At 39.7% G+C, this 15,087-nt stretch overlaps 1 protein-coding gene across 2 annotated transcripts in view; it reads left to right on the top strand.

Annotated features, from left to right (window-relative positions):
- Positions 1 to 15,087, top strand: part of SETBP1 (SET binding protein 1) — a 129,823-nt gene that overhangs the window by 93,664 nt on the left and 21,072 nt on the right. For both annotated transcript variants that reach the window (XM_072413515.1, XM_072413516.1), the window contains one exon: positions 221 to 3,641. In XM_072413515.1, the coding sequence (XP_072269616.1) occupies positions 221 to 3,641 (3,421 nt within the window). The remainder of the gene's footprint in view (positions 1 to 220; positions 3,642 to 15,087) is intronic.

The following is a 15,087-nucleotide window of genomic DNA, read 5'->3' as shown; positions in this document are numbered from 1 at the left end:
TTAGTTCTTTTGATAATTATTGCCATCTAAAGTAAAGGCAATAGGATTGCAATGTTTAGAAGTTCTCCTCTGTTTCAAAATGGCAGCTGCTTTACCTGTAGTTAATAAATGTAAATTGCTTAGACTTAAAATGTAAATTTCTGCTATTTTACACAAATGTAATGTTATTTGAGTAAATATGGTGTTTTGAGATAATCATCATTTTCTATTTTTGTTTTAGGTGCATGAAAAACTACAGAAGCATTCTGGACTGCATTTTGACTCTGGAGTCCCTCCAGACATCACCAGTGACACCTTAAAACCAAAGCACCAGCAGAAAAGTAACCAGCATCATCTTGACTGGTTACCGAACTCAGACCCTGGAGCCTCAGCGCAGAGCAGCTTCCTGGATGCTGAAACTGGCAAGGAGGCACCTAATGCCACCAAGAGTCCCAGGCCAGAAATGGCTTCTCCATTTCTCAAGTCTCAGTCAAAGAAAACGAATGTGGGAAGTCCTTGGAGCCAGCTTTCAAATGCAAAGGATAATTCAGCTTCCAGTGCCATTACATCACCAAGCAACAACAGCATTTTATCGGTAGCTAACAATTCCGAGTCAAGTAATGGTCTTACAACAGATGACCAAAAAGGTGGGGACTCACAGGAGCAGCCTTTGTGTACTGCAAAAAAGAAAGGTGGCAAAAAGGAGCTGAGTCAGGCTGTACAGGTAGGAGAACAAGAACGAGGGAAAAACAATACAAAAGTAAGTGACCATAAAAGTCATGAAACTGTGGACAGTAAAAAGGATACTGATGGTTCTGCTGCTACACAACAACGGCAAGATACAACTTCTTCGAAAGCAGATGAGAATGATTCAAGCCATGTGAGGATATCTCTTCCTATAAAATCTACACCAGTAGATCCACCCATAAATAGAAGGAAGAAAAAACAGTCAATTAAATCAGCCCTGGACAAAAATCTGCCAGATGAGGACCAACATCCTGGGAGACCTTTAGTTAATGAAGTAAGCAATCACACAATTTCTCAACCCCAACTAGCCAAGAAGGATAACAGAGTGGTTAAACAGGGTAAACTTATGAGTAATGAATTGACATCAAAGTTGCCAGATATGAATGGAAGTGTGGGAAAAACGTTTGTTAATGGCATGACCCGTCTGCAAAAGTCAGCTGCTTCTCCTCCTGTCTCAAAAGCCATTTCCGAGAGCTCAAGATCGAAAGTGCCAGATTTACAGCATCCCAAATTTGCTGCCAAGAAAAGATGGGCATGTGGAAAACCTAAAATAAATGCTCCTCATGAAAATTCAGTTTTGCATCCAGAAAAAATTTTGGTAGATCCACCCTCTGCTTACCCAATAACTCCCTCTAGCCCACTTTATACAAATACAGATAGCCTTACAGTAATTACACCAGTGAAGAAAAAAAGGGGTAGACCAAAGAAACAGCCTTTGCTTACTGTTGAGACGATCCACGAAGGAACGTCTACAAGTCCAATAAGTCCTATTAATAGAGAGTTCCCTGGAATCAAGAAAAGAAAGGGGAGGCATTCCCTTTCTGAGCTGGTCCAAATGCCACCTGTATCTGAAAAGAACATTGGAGAGTTAGATTTTCACAAAAAGGTTGGAAAGCTTGGAATGTTAGATAAGAAAACCATAAGAACAATTAACAAGATGAAAACACTGAAAAGAAAAAATATCCTAAACCAAATTCTGTCTTGCTCAAGCAGCATTGCCTTGAAATCTAAATCTCAGCCACAGTCCAATGCAATAGCAACCGTAACCACAACCCTTGACGCTAGGTTAGGCAAGCAGATTAATGTCAGTAAGAGAGGAACAATCTACATTGGAAAGAAAAGGGGAAGAAAGCCAAGAGCAGAGCAGGTTTCCCAGCAAAATGAACACAGAACAGCCATTAAACCAACCAGGCCTGTTTCTAGCCAGCCCGAAATCCCAACAGTGCCTTCTAACTTGCAGTCATTTGTGGCATCTTCACCAGCAGCTATTCACAGTTTTGCAACCCAGCTAGTAGGTTCTAATGGCAACCTTAGTCCTGCCAGCACTGATACGATATTTTCAGATTTAAAAACAATGCCAAATCTACAGCCAATCAGTGCTCTTCCAACAAAAACACAGAAAGGAATTCATGGCAGCTCTTGGAAGTTGTCTCCACCAAGGTTATTGGCTCACTCCCCTTCTCACCTATGTGAAATAGGCTCCTTAAAGGAAGTCACACTGTCACCGGTGAGTGAGTCTCACAGTGAGGAAACCATCCCAAGTGACAGCGGGATTGGCACAGACAACAATAGCACTTCTGACCAAGCCGAGAAGAGCTCAGAATCCCGTAGAAGGTACTCCTTTGATTTTTGTACCCTGGATAACCCAGAGGTTATCCCGTCTGAAACCAGCACAAAGGGCAAACATGGCCACCGGCAGAAGCATCTCATTGTTGACAACTTTCTTGTCCATGAAAATGTTAAAAAGCCAAAGCACAAGAGAAAGCGGAAGGGTTTGCAGAACAGGGACAATTTGCAGTTTCTTGCAGACCTTGAAGACCTAGTTAACAAATTTCAAGTCTTCAGAATTTCCCACCGAAGTTACACCTTCTACCATGAAAATCCTTATCCCAGTATCTTCAGGATTAACTTTGATCACTATTACCCTGTGCCATATATTCAGTATGACCCCTTGCTCTACCTTCGCCGGACCTCTGACATGAAATCAAAGAAAAAGCGTGGTAGACCTGCCAAAACCAATGACACCATGACAAAGGTGCCTTTTTTGCAAGGGTTTGGATACCCTATTCCCAGTGGAAGTTACTATGCACCATATGGAATGCCTTACACATCAATGCCTATGATGAACCTTGGTTATTATGGTCAGTATCCAGCTCCTTTGTATCTGTCTCATACGCTAGGAGCAACTTCTCCGTTTATGAGGCCTACTGTTCCACCACCCCAGTTTCATCCGTCTTCTCATATGAAGATGTCTACAGTCGCCAAGCATAAGTCAAAACACGGCGTGCACCTTCAGTCACCAGTTAGTATGGGCTTAGGTGACATGGCTTCTAAAACAGGAACAGTTGGACTTTCAAGCAGTCGGCTCCACAAAAGGAAACACAAACATAAGCACAAGCATAAGGATGATCGCATCCTTGGGGGACACAGTGATTTTGGTGGGTTTTTTTCTGCCAAGTCCACAAGCTTTTCAGGTCATACTACAAATGACAAGCTCAGTCCTTCCAATAAAGATCTTTCCTCCGTTAACGAGAAAAGCAAACACAAAGAACGACAGAAGCACCAGCATTGTGAAACTGGACAAAGAGGTTCCAAATCCACTTTTGAGGTGGACACACTTTCGTCCTTATCACTTTCAGATGGTCAGCACTGGACTCAGTCAAAGGACAGAAATGACTTAAGCAATGAAGCTGTTGATAGCTGCTTAAAAAGGTACTCTGTTAATGACTGCAGTGGCCGAGTGGACTCTTCTGACCTGTTTGGGGAGATGAATTCATCCATTGACAGGAGAGATGGCGACCTGAATGGGAATAAAAGACGGACCTTTGAAGGTTTTGGATCCTACAGAGAAAAGGACCTTCAGTCGTTTCGAATGAACAGGAAGGACAGGAATGCTTTTGAATTATCTGGATCAAGTAAGACTTGTTTGTTATGAGTTATGAATTATTGATTTATATTGGGTACAATGATATTTTGGAAAAGCCATCCTTTATTTGAGGTAGAACACAATGATTTTGATAGACTGGTGGGGTAATCATGGTAAGAAAGAGAGAGTGTCTAATATTTCACCCCTTCAGGACTTGACTAAATATCTCACAGTTTTGTCATACTTTGGTAGTTTTTCCTTTTATATCACCATAATTTCCTCACGTTTGCTGAGGTATCCCCAGGGCAAGACATATAGATAAACAGCATTCCCAAACATTTTCCACTCTATTAAAAAATGAGATAAAGTTGTATGTACCGGGCTCTACTTTTTTACTCTATAATGGACTCCCAGGAGCTGGTATATCGTATTAGTCACGTCCTACCTCCAAATGTTTGGTTCTATAGTCATTCTTAGACAAGCAGAGTAATGGTTTTATTCCATTCCGTGCCACAATAGGGAGATTTTTCTGTCACTTCCTATTTGTACAGAAAGTATAAGGATATCTCTCCAGTAGGGACACTGAGAGACTGAAACAAAACCCTTTTGCTGTTAGGGAACAGTTGGCAACCACCGCCTTTGGTTTGTGTTGATGCAGAAAAATAGGTAATCTGTCTGCATCACAGAGACAGACATAGTAAAACAGAAGAAATCTATTATCTCCTTATGTCAGACCTAAACTAAAAAGGAAATTTGGTTGAAGTTGTGTTTAAAAAAAGTAAGCAGGCATTGCCCACATTTATTTTAAAACTTTCATTCAAGGCCAATTTCCAAAACATGTTTTTCTTTTTTTTTCTTATTCCTGTAGCAAGAAACAGCTTTTTATTAGGCTTGTAAAGTTGGAAGACCCATTTGCTGTAAGCTCAGCTTCTATTAACATAGGCACACCACCACAACTACGTCTCCCAAAAGCCCTTTCCCTACATACTCTGTAAGGACAGGTTCTTGGGAATCAAAGCGGCAACATTGCTTTACTGGAAAAAAATTAGTGTATGCAGTAAAAGAAAGGAGCAGGGGGGATAGTTCTGTAGTCCAGCAGGCTGGACAACACTGCTGGAGAATTGTGCAGTAAAGACACTAAAGCTGCGTACACACCTGCAATTTTTGTCGTTGGAAAGGATCTTTCACAATCCTTTCCAACGACAAGGGAGTGCACGATGCATGAACGGTGCTGAAAATACAGCACCGTTCATGCTCTATGGAGAAGGGAGGGGGAGAGCGACGGAGCGGCACCCTGCTGCGCGCTCTCCCCTTCCCTTTCATTAGGATCGGTTGTCGTCCATCGTCCGTGGATCCGGCAGGACGGTCTTTCGGACGATGGACGGCAACGACTGTACACACGGCAGATTTTCGCCCAATAATTGGCCGATGCCGATTATCGGGCGATAAAAATCTGACGTGTGTACGTAGCTTTAGCCTGATTTGTTAAAGCTCGCCAAGAATGGAGACGATAGACTGTCATGGGTAATACAACAAGCCTGGAATGGTTCTGGTCCAGGATTGAAATTGTTTACCATCTAAAAAAATTTTTATATAAAAAAAATCTATTCCAGGATTGATGGATCACCCAGCTTCTCCCATGATAGTCTCCAGATGATCTTCTCCGGTCTTGGAGAGATTTAATTAATCAGGTCCAATGTGTTGTGAGTTCACTAGATTTCTGGCCATTCAACAGGTGTGTATTTATTCTTGCAGCATTTTAACTAAAGGATCATGAAGAAATATTCATGTTATGGCAGAAATGTTTTTAATGTATGTATTTTTTACCCTGAGACAAAAGACAAAGAAAGATTGACTTTTCTAGATAACCCATTTGTAACTTAAAAAAAAATTAATTTCTCTGAAAATTTCAGCGCATAAAGCCTTAAGAAATTATATATTATTTAAAGCTCATTAGGATCCATACAATTTAGGAGCAGTTTCCTGCTAAGGGTTACTTTAAAGAATATTTACATTTTCTGCCAGGGCATAATTATATTTTCAGTGTAATTAGAACAGGGGGCATGTTACATTTAAGTCGATTTAATGTTTTCAGGAAAAAAAAAACCTCTCAATTAAAATGTTCATTGGCTTTCTGATTGCAAGTTGCGTGATTGCTCTTTGCAGAAGTTATTACCCAGCTTCTATTGGAGAAAAAAAATTGTTCTCTTAATTAAAAACTACAGTGAAAATGAAACAGTAATTAAATGGACTTCAGTATTCAACAGCGAGCTGGGGATTTGAATCCTCTTCTCTCACTCGTATTCTCAAATTCCTGAAGATAAAAGAGTTAATCTATTTCAAAGGTATTTCCAAAGGCACTTTTAGTGCATATGCTTTGTTCATAAAATATATTAGGATGAATTGAGAATATTTCTTGAAAAGCATCCGTTATTGATGGTAAAAAAAGCAATTTTGTTTGTAGAAATATTGGACACTGGAGGCCATGTTGTTTTTTTTTTTTTTTTTTTGACTATCCAATGAATTTCTCAATCAGCACTAGCGTGTCTTTTCAGTGGTGATCATTATGTTAGATTTACTCATCATCAGCACCCTGGGGTTACATGTTCACTTGTTGCAGTGTGTTGCAAGCTTAGTAGGTTAGTGGCTAAAAAAATCTTTGGCTCTTTGTGTTTGTGGTGGAAAGCTGCATACCAAACCGCGGTTATGCGCCAGGATCGTCAAACCACTCCACAGGTCAATACATTTGCATTTGTTGCCCTTGTGTTTGCAGGGGTGATATGGTTTCTCCTCTAGAGGAGAAAAGGCAACAGTATGGTCAGGGCAACAGGTTATTTCCAGGGCCCGTTCCATGACTCCAGACGCAACCATGTGGAAAAATATGCACAAAAGTGTTCCCAACACCTCCGTTTGGTGGAATGGGAGCAGTTGGGTGCACAGTTGACCCTGTAGTACATTGCTACAGTCAACCACACATCTGAAATGGTCAAAAGTGTAAATTATTAAGGGAAGGTATAGAAATGTCAGTTGTACCTAAGCAGCAGCTAAAAAAATTACCCTTTCTCTTCTTTCTCTTGAATTCCTCCTGAAAATTAGCAGTATGGTATGCGAGTGTACCTACTGCCCCATAACTAGATCACTGCAGTATGAGAATAATGATGGCATTGCTGATTCTGACCTTTAGTCCCAGAAGAATTTGAAGTAAGGTTTGGTGATGCCACTACTGCTCTGCTCATGATTGTTTTATTTACTTCCTTTAACTTATAGCTGTTGATTGCTGTCATAAATCCAGTACTGCCCTCCGCATTCTGCAGTCTTTTTTTAAGCACTATGTTCAGAAGCAGTAGCAGTCTTATCAGTCCTGCTTTGCTACCTGCTTGCTACCTACAGAACCCCTACTAAATTATGAAGTAAAGAAAGGCGAGTCTCTTAAATAGTCTCGACACATGTCCTGTCCTATGAAACCGTTAGTACAATATTCATTATTCTGTTCAGCCAACCTTTTTGGCTCAAAATGGCAATGCTTAGAGAAATATTTCTTAATCCTAAAGTCCATCCAGAGGCTGCTCCCTGTTTTTTTGGACACTGGCAGATAACTCTTTTGGCTAAATAATTCTGGCACCAACATCACTTGGCAGAGCCAGCAGCATGGAGCCGCTTTATTACTTTTAAAAAGAAAGGAACTGCCGATACCAGATTTATTTTTTGCTGCCTTTGAGAAAGAGGGCATTCGTTCCTTGTCTTGATCATCCTTGTCCTTTAACATGGTATAAAGGTTAAAAAGGATTGATTAAGGCTGTGCTTTGGATTTTCATCACTCTTCATGTCCCTGTTTAGGCCAGTTTTTCTTGACTTTTTTATCACGGGGGGACCCCTTGAAATAACTTTCAGGTATTCAGGAAACTCCTCCTATAATTACTATATCTACAGCTCACAGTACATTAGTGTGGTGGTCATTGGGAAGAATGCCCGTTAAATTGCTGGTCATTATGAAGACTGCCATTCTTATAGATATCCAAAAAGATCATTGATGTCACTGGTATTACAAACTGCTCATTGCCCAAGGAACTCCTAGCGACCTCTGGAGGAACCCAGGTTGAGAAAAACTTTTTTAGGAGATTCTTCAGCAGCTGAGATCTCCCCTTCCTTTGCATTACATTTGCCCCCACTAAACCTAAATTGTGTCAACGGGAACTGGAACTCTTACCATCTTAACTATATGGTAACTTACCGGCTCCTATACTAAATTCAAACAAAATAGGTGGAGGAGTGAAGCGGTGTTCTCTCTTTCTCAGTCTGCTGTTTGGAAAGTATCGAAGAAGCAGAAAACTGGTGAGGTCTTCCGCTCTCTAAGACTGTCCCCTGTGCAGGTAATTACAGACAACAAATAAAAAGCCACAACTAGATAATTTTTGATATATTCATGTATTGAAATATGCATTTAGGCTACTCAGATTTTAGTCAGTAACCATACCTTTAGTGTAATACACCTTATGATGTACAATAATGTTTGATTGAACATCACAACATGCCAAACAACAACAATATGCCAAAAGTGGTGAGTTGCCACCATCCATAGAGAAAACCAATCCCCACTCCCCACTCCCCCTCCTCAGGGTACTGCAACGCATACAATAAAGAACATTTGCATTAGCTTGTGGTTGGCTCTCAAGGAACCAATGAATAAGAAACAAGATACAGAAATGCATCTGTAATGTATTTATTAAATGCAAAATTAGTGGGTTTTTTATCTGCCTATTATCTGGATTATTAACAAAAAAAAATTTGAATCCAGTTTTTACTGATCCTATGAATTCATTCCTTCAAACGTCTTGAAATAAGTGTTGGGTTCAGATGGTATAGTTACCTTACAGAAGGAAAAAGCTTGGAGCTCAGATCAGTGAAGTGATTGGGGTAGGAGGATCAGAGGCTCGGAGTCTATAGAATTTCTTCCTAATACAAGAAATATGTATTAGGAAGAGCACAGCAGGAGTTGGGCTTTGGAGTTTCGCCCATTACGATTCAAACACTTTGGCAGGTAAAAAGAAATAACAGGTTTCTTGAAGTGTAAATTCAGTACTGTTTGGTTGGATATACCTGATCCTGTAGGGAAACGGAGTAAGTACAACATAGGAGTGCATTTTTGAGAACCTATTCCTTTTCATGCCTAGAGTACTGTTGCATTTTTGGCCATAACCCCTAAATTAAGGGTTAGTTCTAACCCTCTAAATGTCATGTCCGTGCCTGGCACTTTTTGTTCCTTCCTCCTTTTGTGGTCATTTCAAAAGTATTAATTGAAGAGATTTTCATTTTCGTGTCTACAAGATGCTAAAAGAAGCCTTGGCACAGTGCACTACTTCTCCTTGATGATTGTGTTCACACTTCCTGTTTTTCACTTTGACAACAACCTCGGAAACCTCAGTGTTCTCATTCTCAGACCACAATCGTACATTAACACAAAGGTAGAGATATCTTGTGTAATTTTAGGGAGAAACTCTTCACTTTATCACTATTGTAAATGTGATTACTTTGGGTTATGTTCCACTGCAAGAGTTCTGCTCAACTTCTGGTCGCACCCAATATTCTGTAGCCAATTAGGTAGGGCTAAAATTACAGACCTTAGTTGTCATGGCCTTTATTTGCTGTTATGCTACTGTAGTTATATTAAATTTTTTTAACTGTGTGAAAGTGTTCACATCAAATTTGGCACATCTTTTGGGAGCCAAATAAAATCAGGGGGGTCTGAAAGTTTATGGACTTTGCCATCGTTTTACTGGTCCAATCAATATTTATGGTTTTAATATAGATATTTTCCTGGTTACCCAGGCTCCTTGTATTTTCCATCACTTTCCATCACCAGGACAGATAGGGTAAAAGGTCTTTATAATGGGGACAAAGCAACACAATTCTAACAGAGACCGCAGCCCCCTTACCACACTAAAACAATAAAAAATTGTTGGCTTTAGGTACAGTTTAATATAGGAAAAGTGAATGGCACAGAATTAGGTTAGGAATTGCTGCAGTCCATTGCATGATATACAGCTGGCCAAGAACCAATATGGCTTGAGAAATTTTCCAATGGCATATATGTAGGGGAATATTTTCTAAAATTACAAAATAAGTGGTACTTTTCCAGTATTTGGCATTGAACATTAAAAAATGTCATGTATTTTTTTATTTCATTTTTTGAATTCCCTAGGGAGATTAAAGTTAATGTAGAGCTATACCATGGTTGAAGGAAAAACTCCTCCAAAAATGCTTTTCTTAGTTTTGCCTGGGATTGAACCTAGTCTCCATCTTTACTGCTGTTGGGGACTCCAACAGGAAGTAGTTGGCAGAGTTACCATTGTCACCAGCCTTTGTGTATTCCTTATATTCTAAATCAAGGAGCCCATAACTGGTGTAACACTCATTTTTTGTCATTTTTGTGCATGGCCATATGGGGATTATACTTTGGTCTCAAAAATAGGATTATCACAGCCAATGCAACCAAGTAAGAAGTCCATGGAAATTGACCTAGTAGTCAACAAAAACCTTGACACAGTTATTCAAACTGTAAGAAAATTTAGTCAATTTTGATTTTGGCCAATTTTCAATTTTGATTGGGCCAATCATTTTTAAATTTGATGTTAATGGAAATCTAAACCGAGCTTTAAAAAATATGTTCAGCAAACCACCCAGGGTTTTGCTAAATAGTTTGGGTAGGCTCTGGTGGACTGGATATGTAGTCAAAAATGGCTTGGGCCTCCTCCATTCAAAATTCTACCAATGATACTAAGATAAAAGGGTGAGACCTGGCGGCACTAGCAGTCAAGCAAAGGGTGCCCAAGCAATTTTAATAGGAACTTTATGGAGTAGCCCTTGGTTCTTTAAGAAGTCTTTCTGTAATCCTAACTACCACAAATCATCCAAAATTTGCGTTCGGCTCGATCAGTTTGGCCAACTTTATTATTACAAATGCCAACATTTAACTATCATTTACCTACAAAGATTCAGGGTATTATGATATTTATCCTCCATCTTTTATCATTCCTGATCCCTCCCTGCCCCTATCTAGATTTGATGTACCTGCTGGCTGGACAAAACTTTCCATTAAAATCTTATTGCAGGTAGTTCTCAGGCGGCAGTTTCTTTTTTTAATTTTTTTATCGCCATATATAAATAGAACACCATGACAGCTACAAATTCCAGCTGAGGCGATTAACACATTATTATATCATATAAATGTATTTCTTTTCCGACAGCAGGCAGGTGCAACTCCATGGCATTTTTCCCGGAAAACTCATGGTGGTAATGGGGGGTGGGTTTGTTAAATCACTTCTAAATTTAGTATTTTAGGTATTATTTGCTTTGCCACATTTTGTGAGTTCAGAAGATGAGGTTTAATTGTGTTTGATTTGTTGCCTGTTGTGGTTGCCTATTCTGCAGAATTGCAATGATGTGGGGCAGCTGGGCTACCAGGGGTGTAAACTCAGTAATTCCATTTCCAATTCTCATATTGAAATATAAAATATTAAATGTTTTAGACCACCAAATGTTGGGATCAATTGGGTTTGAATAATATGTATTTAAAATGTTGCCTGTGTCAAGAAAAACCTTCTCACCTGACATACACATTAACCTATTCTGGTTTTGGTTTTCGAGAGAAAACCTAAACCTTCGAAAGGGAACCAGTCAAACAGGAAGTGAACATATAAGACTAGGTGCCATCTCCAACGAATATTGTAAATGAATCCTCCATGCAGCAAGCATTATTTGATTGATTTATTATAAAGGATCTCAAATGATCTTCACAAACCCCAGACACCAAACCTAACAACAACTTTGGGATCAATTAAAATGCCTTACACCAGTTTGATCTTCTCATCCAGCATCAGCAACTGACCTCACAAATGTTCTTTTTGCTGAATGGGTGCAAAATTCTCAAAGATGCATTCCAAAACCTTGTGGAAACGCTTTACAAAAGAGTTGAAGCCATTATGACCATGAACAGGGGTCATTAATATTTATATTACTAAACAGTATTTATATAGCTCCAACATATTGCACAGCCCTGTACATTAAATAGGGCTTGCAAATAGCAAGCAGAGGAGTGGACCCTGCCCTGAAGAGCTTACAATCTCAGAGGGCCATCCTAATATTACGGCCCGTGGTTTTGTTGGAAAGGTGTGGTGGTCAAAAAGTAAACACTTGCCAATATAATACATATTTACCTCTAGATCATGCATGGCACAAGGGATTTAACAGTATTTGGAGTTTTTTGTGGAGCTTGTGGGATTCTTTCATCCACATGATCCAAATCCAGTCATTACACCCAACAATTTGTAGAGTTCAAGACATTTCGGGATTTTGGCAAGCATTTCACCCCAGCACTTTGTAGCTGCATCAGGAATCATTGTACCCAGCTATGCATAGCCAGAAAAAAAGTCAGAAAGATTCATAGCTGTTACATTGTTTCTGGTATGGCAGGATCCTGACTCGAGAGTTTACAAAAAACTAAAATAACAGTTTCAGGTGGACTGACCTTTTTGGGTTTTAAAAACAATTCTGCAGTAAAGTCAGCTTATCTTTTTAAATAATCTGTCCTGTAACAATAGAGACGTTCTGCTCCAGAAACGTCCGCCTCTCGTGTGTGTCAGTGGAAAGGATTTGGTGATGTCTGTCCTATGGAATGCACCGCCAGTTCCAGTAAAATAATGACCAGTTACTTTCGTACACACTGTTCTCATTTTCTTCCTGGGAAGGTATAAATGTTGCCCTTTTAGCTTTCCGTTGTTCACATTTTTATCTAAGTTTAGGCTGCTGTCATTGTTTCCTTAAACATTTTCAGGAAAGATTATGTGGGGGCCACCAAGCAAATATCAACAAACTTTCACTTTACATGAGTCATAAAGGACTTAATGTAAAGAATGGCTAAATCAAACACTACTCGCACCTAATTCATAGGCATAATAGCATAACCCCTATGTAGGTTGTCAAAGAAAAAAGAATGTTGTGTCAAAACACCCCTTGTGTGTCAAGGATTCAGTGGTGGAGAAAAGTATCTGTTTAGTGCCCGGAGGCATTCATTCTTTACCACTCTCCCATAAACCTGTAATTCGTCTCCAAAAAGTCCTGCAGAGTTATATGGAATAATGTCTGACCTATACCTTGACCTGCACATGTATGTTCTGCAATGTATGTAGTTCTAAGTATCGAGTGGGTTCCATCCACTACATATTCACAATTCCTATGGCTGCTGCAGGTATATTTCACATTCTTTATATTGTTTAGATGTTATTTATTTACTGGTTCACAAAAAGTGGCCGGTGTGATTGCACCTAGCAGGCTTTGTTACTCACATACGTTTTATTGCACGGGGTGCCGCACAACCATAAGTAAAACAGATATATTTTTCCATTATCAGGGATCAAACAAAAGGAATTATGCAAATTAATAGTAATCATTTATTTAAGAATCAGATTTTCAATTTAGTAACAGACTGTCAAGTGCCGCAAATAGTTGGAGCTAACAGTCCGCCAAGCTTGTATTAGTGAACGGATAAGTCGGTGTAAGTGGTATAATATATCTGCCCATCCAAGAGGCTTTTAGTGGGTAGCAGAAGTTTCCCTTCCGGCTCTTGGCACGAACACCAACTTAGAAATGACTTTCATTTGGAGCCAGGGCAGGTTACTTTTCTCAGCACCAGGTAAGTTGTGCCAAGTTCTCATAGCAGGTGAAAAAGAGGTCAGCGTCATTAGGGGCCAGGGCTCTTATTGCTTTTTGAGTCATCTGGCAGCGTCAAAGGCCTTTTCCTGTTACTCCAATGTCTGGTGCTTCGTGTGGACTGTCGATGAGTTTTGTGTTTTGCAATCTCTGTGATTTTTCCTTGTGTTTATTTTGGTCGGATTCCTAGAACGCAATAATAATGCTTTCCGGATTTCAGATAGAAAGTACTTTTTGTGGTAGAAAGGTATTTTGCTCCTGGTAATTTTCCATGCTGGGGCTGAATTTCAGTTACACGGGCACCCTGCCATCTCCGAGCATGCCAGAGAGTTGTCGGTGCCAAACCTATACCAGTTGTGGACTGTTTGTTTACGGTCACTTCTTTGTTTGGGGATTGTCTGGGAAGGAGTTTAAAGGATAACAAGTGATGCATTATGGTTGTTGTTAAAAAACATCAACATGTTCTGCAGTGTAGACCAATAAGCAGACATTCTGCTGTCATCGCAGTGGGTCAGTAACATAGAATTAGTAACTTTTACTTGGTGCAAAGCAGCCAAATTATTATATGAGGATGGGGCATTGCACACTTAAAATTCCAAAGCTCTCGCGCAGTATTTCCAAGGAACCCTAGGTTTCCTCCAGAGGTTGCTAGGGGTTCCTTGAGCAATGAGCAATCTGTGCCTCTCAGTTCAGTTTAACTAACACCAATTATATTTTTGGCTATGTGGAAAAGTTACATTCTTCCCAATGGCCAGCAAGAGGCATTCTCCTCACTTACCACCATGTTAATGTACTGCGACTTGTGGATATGGTCGTTAGCAGGGGTTCCCTGGACACCTGAAAATGTATTCAAGGGTTCCCTCATGTTAAAAAAAAAAAAAAAGATCAAGAAAGACTGCTCTAAAGTTTGGCTATGGGCAAAGGATGACCTGGATTGGAGTAGCAGTCATAAGTTTGTGACTAGGCTATACCTCGGGCTAGGGTGGGATGTACCAGGCACAGTACTAATACAACAAGACAGCTTTTTTCTTTATAGTCATCATTTACCCCGTCCTCTTTCGTGATCAGTAGAAATATCATATTAGCTTACCTAAACAGTCTCTAAGCCAGTTTCTGTGTTTGGGTTTTGATCCCAGTGGATACTTCTTTGAGAACCACACAAGCTCCATTTATGGAATTGGATGACTGTGAATAAAGAGAACCTTTTGGAAAAAGTTTGTTTGTAAAAAGAAATTGCTGGATCACAGTACACATTCTCAAAATGTAAAAGTTCCACCATTTGTAATGAATACTCAGTCCATGGGCTCTGGTCTCACTCTAGACTATTCACAGGGAAGCATTTCCTCAGTCTCTTCCTCCTGCAACTTGGTAGCAAGTCATAAATTGGGAGGCTGCAGTTGGACCTGTATGGCATTTGTGAATACAGTCAACACTTGTACAGTGCACCAAGATTGACATGGTTTTGCCATCTTTCAGATGGTATCTCAGTCCTAAAAATAGATGGTGATGCTGCATGATGCCTCAACAAAGAAAAGGAAAAGAAAAACCGATAAAAGGCAAACAATGTCAGAGAGAGGCATGTGATCACTCCAGGAAATAATAAATAAAATTTAACACATTATACTTAGCATGGATGCACTAAACATGAGAAAATATATCTGATGGTAAGGCCACCTAATCAGGCAAGTTTGGTAACCAAATACAAGCCAATAATAAAAATAGCTGAGCAGTATTACAAAATTTTATTTCCTAAAGTAAAACCATAAAATTATGAATTTAGTTGGCACTTT

This window comes from Pyxicephalus adspersus, chromosome 6 (assembly GCF_032062135.1).
Source record: "Pyxicephalus adspersus chromosome 6, UCB_Pads_2.0, whole genome shotgun sequence".
NCBI classification, from domain to species: Eukaryota; Metazoa; Chordata; class Amphibia; order Anura; family Pyxicephalidae; genus Pyxicephalus; species Pyxicephalus adspersus.
This window is presented reverse-complemented; position numbering and strand designations above follow the sequence as displayed.